This window comes from Nematolebias whitei, chromosome 13, assembly GCF_014905685.2.
Source record: "Nematolebias whitei isolate Nwh7 chromosome 13, NemWhi1, whole genome shotgun sequence".
NCBI classification, from domain to species: Eukaryota; Metazoa; Chordata; class Actinopteri; order Cyprinodontiformes; family Rivulidae; genus Nematolebias; species Nematolebias whitei.
This window is the reverse complement of record NC_056510.1, coordinates 42106563-42110704: the sequence shown is the minus strand read 5'-3', so window position 1 is coordinate 42110704 and position 4142 is coordinate 42106563. Positions and strand designations below refer to the sequence as shown.

General features: G+C 43.1%; 1 protein-coding gene across 1 annotated transcript in view; it reads left to right on the top strand.

Annotated features, from left to right (window-relative positions):
* LOC119419334 (GDP-Man:Man(3)GlcNAc(2)-PP-Dol alpha-1,2-mannosyltransferase) overlaps window positions 1-4142 on the top strand; it is a 14338-nt gene that overhangs the window by 797 nt on the left and 9399 nt on the right. Inside the window, exons 3-4 of the mRNA XM_037686641.1 lie at window positions 158-360; window positions 2988-3156. Coding sequence (XP_037542569.1) covers window positions 158-360; window positions 2988-3156 — 372 coding nt within the window. The remainder of the gene's footprint in view (window positions 1-157; window positions 361-2987; window positions 3157-4142) is intronic.

Sequence of the window (4142 nt, the reverse complement as noted above, 5' to 3'; positions counted from 1 at the left end):
GTCTCGGTGACCCACATGCCAGCATGGAGGTCTCGGTGACCCACATGCCAGCATGGACCTTTGAGTCCAACGTCAACTGTTTGAGTACAACAAACCTCTCGCACCACAGTCATGGAAAGTTTATTATGAAAGGCAAACATAACCTCCTTCATTCCAGATACCCCAACGTCTCCTTTGTGGTTTACACGGGGGATAAGGATGTGACCGGTGAGCAGATTGTGGAGGGAGCACGACAGCGTTTCAGCATCACGCTGCCTCGACCGGTCACCTTCATCTTCTTGCGTCACCGTGGTCTGGTGGAGGCCACTGCTTACCCCCACTTTACCCTGCTGGGCCAGAGCCTTGGCTCCATGTTCCTCGGTAAGATCACGCCAGTCTGATAATTTCATGAGTTTCAGTTTTACCCATGGTGACATTATTCTTTATTCTTTGCTTAAACATTTAGTTCTTTCTGCTGCACACTTTTAAATTACCACCCAGCCTTAAATGTCTTGATGAACCACTTTATTAATCTTTCCACTGTGGGCGTACTGATATACTTCAGTTTTTCTGGTCTTATTGCACCACAACATGATGCACAGGGGTGTACGTAAGTTTTTTAGTGGGCTCCTCAGGTGAGTACCAGGAGATGGTGTTTGGTACTCACCCAGTATGCAGCTTTGTCTGAATAAGTGCCACCTCCTCCTCAGTGTCACTCCCACTATCCTCTGCTTCATCTGCTGCATGTTAGATGCTGCAGATGTACCTGCTAGTCTTTTTTTTTTTCTGTCATTATTTTGTGAAATGTAGTTATGACACCCTTCACAAGTTTGTATTTGTATCTTGTTGCATTGTTCTATTTTGTGTTGTTAAAGTTCTAGAAAAAAAAAACTGACGGGCTGCATGTAAGGGGCGTTTACCTTCGGGACAAATTGATGTTGTCGATTGGTCAGTTGCTGACACGCCTGATTGATTGACAGGTTGCGTCGCAGATCTGACTCGTGCAAAAAAAAATCCGCTGCCGCCGCCCACCAGCCCTCAGTGGAGGCGGGGCGGCCCAGGAGCAGCAGTAGCGGTGTTCTGTCTTTTAATGTTGTTAATAAAAAGTTCTTTAAAAAATATATGAAAACAGGGAGCGCCGGCCCTGCAGCCCACACGTCAGATCGGCTCACCGGGAAATATCCCGACTCTCCCCATTATAGTCAAATACACGAAGGCTTGTGGTAAAACAGGTGATGCTGCATATTCTTGATTTTTGTTGCGCATGCATACCTGCGTACCAGTTATGTGCACCCCTGATGATGTGTAATACAGGATCCTGTTTATAGTTGAAAATAGAACGACAGTATGTTTATGAGATTGACAAATTTGTGATCTCTGTCAGAAAGCTCTGATCTGATGTACGGATTAAAACAGTACTGGTTACTGACTAAAGATTTCACGTCCAGATTTTAACTTTATGATGCTATTTTTCATTTCTGAGGCTTCACATGTTGAGACAGCAGTGTAATAGAGTGTCCAACATGCTGCTGCCAGAGTCTTAACTGGAGTTACTGGGAGAGATCAAATCTCTCCAGTTTTAGCTTCTCTCCATTGGCTCCCTGTCAAATCCAGAATAGAATTCAAAATCTTACTTCTAACCTACAAAGCTCTCAACAACCTAGCTCCATCTTATATTACAGATCTTATTGTTCCATATTTTCCTAACAGAGCACTTCACTCTCAGACTGCAGGTTTACTTGTGGTTCCTAGAGTTTACAAAAGCAGAACGGGAGGAAGATCTTTCAATTCTCAGGCTCCTCTCTTGTGGAACCAACTTCCAGTTTCTGTCCATGAGGCTGACACATTATCCAGTTTAAAGACTGGGATTAAGATCCAACATTTTTCCGTCGGGTCATCTGGACAGTTTCTTATACCTGGATTAGTGAGCATGGACTTTGTTGTTTTCAACTGGGATTAAGTCTTTCCTTTTTGATAAATCCTATAGTTAGGGTCAGTTTGTCATGCTGCTGTAGACTTGGACTACTGGAGGACAAACTGACCTCATTTCTTCAATTGAATAGTTTCATTTGATACTCATTATATCTGAACATGTGATTCTTGACCTGCCATTGTGTATCTGTTCCTACCAAACCCAGCTGGTTGAAGCAGATGTCCACTTGTCCTGAGCTGGTTCTGGTAAAGGTTTCTTCATCATGACGGAGTTTTTCTTTCCACTGTCGCCTTCATGCTGGTTCAAGATGAGAGTTAAACTCAGAGCTGCTCCTCAGATAAATAATGTTAAATAATTATTTTATAAATGAATGTTTCTGTTCAGTCCCTGAGACGATTCTGTTGTGACTTGACGCTTTATAAATAAACTGAACTGAAAATTAATAAAATGTCTTTGTAGGAAATGTCAGTAACTGATCACTGATCAATCTGGGATCTTCATATGAGCCGATTGTTGCATTCTGACTGCACTTTGTTCAGGAATGTGTTTATTTTTTATATTTTTGTATCTTTTAATAACCAGTGCTGAACTGGACATTTTCTTCCAAAGGTGTGAAAACCAGTTGGAGCAAAATGGGCAGAACAGCAGAAGGTTAAAAACCAGTAAAAATATCAGTTTGTTGGGAATATTTTCTATCTTTTGCAATAATTGCTGCTGTTTAAAGTTGCCTGCCAGATGTTTGATGCTTCAGAAAATGTCAACTTTCATCTGTTTTCCAGTTTGTTCAGTCCGTTCAAATATAAGTCTTAAAATATAGAATTCACTGACCAAACTTGTTGCTTGTAGAAATACAAGGCATATTACAAACTGTGTATTAACGGGGCTGTGGTAGCTCGGTGGTCAGTGCTGCAGTCTCTCGTGTCTGAAGCTGGAGGTTGGAGTTTGGGTTCACCAGAAAGAACATCTGGTCTTTTGTGTGGGTCTGCTCTGAGGTGACCCCTGCAGAAGGAAATGACGTCCTGTGCGTTACACGGTTTCTCCTCCTCACAGAGTGACAGCCGTGTTTGTGTTTCAGGGTGGGAGGCCCTGACAGCCTTCGTTCCTGACCTGTACGTGGACTCCATGGGTTACGCCTTCACGCTTCCGATCTTCCGCTACCTGGGAGGCTGTAAGGTGGCGAGCTACGTTCACTATCCTACAGTCAGCACCGACATGCTGTCTGTGGTCAGGGAGAGGAACCCCAGGTAGACCTGCACACCCACTCTGCACAACATTGAACAGAACTGTTTGTTTTGGATTGGAGCTGACCGATATGGAAAGTTTCCTGTTGCTGATCCCGAGGGAGGGAGTTCCTAATGCCGATAACCGACATGATTTATTAGTTGAAATTTTTTTAGCTTTGTCCACCCCCTAGAATCTAAATAAACATCTACTTTTAAACCAGTTTCAACACTGGAAGTCTTGAAACAGTCTTCCTAACATGCGGTCACATTTTCTATCCTCCACTATTCACCATAAAGTTATCACGTGTGTTACACAAACACAAGTTAAAGTAAAGAAACACCGTTCATTGTTTGAACAAACGGTCACGTCTGGTCACGGTCTAATTAATACTGACCGCAGCACAGTTTATTTTTCTTTGCAGAGAAATAAAGATTTCAGACAAACAACACATTTCATTGAGGACAACATTACTCTCATGTTTACTTTCCTTTTCTCATCTAAGCAAAATATTATTCTGAATAAGAATAAGAAGGCCGCGCTAATTATTTTAGCTGCAGCTTCGTGCACTCCGCCCATCTTCAGACGACTGTACGTACATATTCTCGTTGTATCTCGGTGCATTGCCAATAAAGTTTATTCTGATTCTGATTCTGATTACAAACACTGATTTAATTTACCTCTACGTTAGATTCAGGGTGCATTCACACCAGCCCTGTTTAATCCGCTTTAATCGAACTCTAGTCCGTTTGCGTAGAAAGCCCAGTTCGTTTGGGGAGGGATGAACGAGCAATCGAACTCTGATACAGACAAAAAAGTGAACTTTGGTCCGCCTAAACACCTAGGTGTCAGTTCGATTGAAGTGAACTCTGGCGTGGTTCGAATGCAGAGTGAATGCAAGTGGACCGGAGACCGCTCCAAAAGCAGGAAGTGGAGTACAGCGCAGGAAGTGGAGTACAGCACAGGGCAGGAAGTGGAGTACAGCGCAGGGCAGGAAGTGGACTACAGC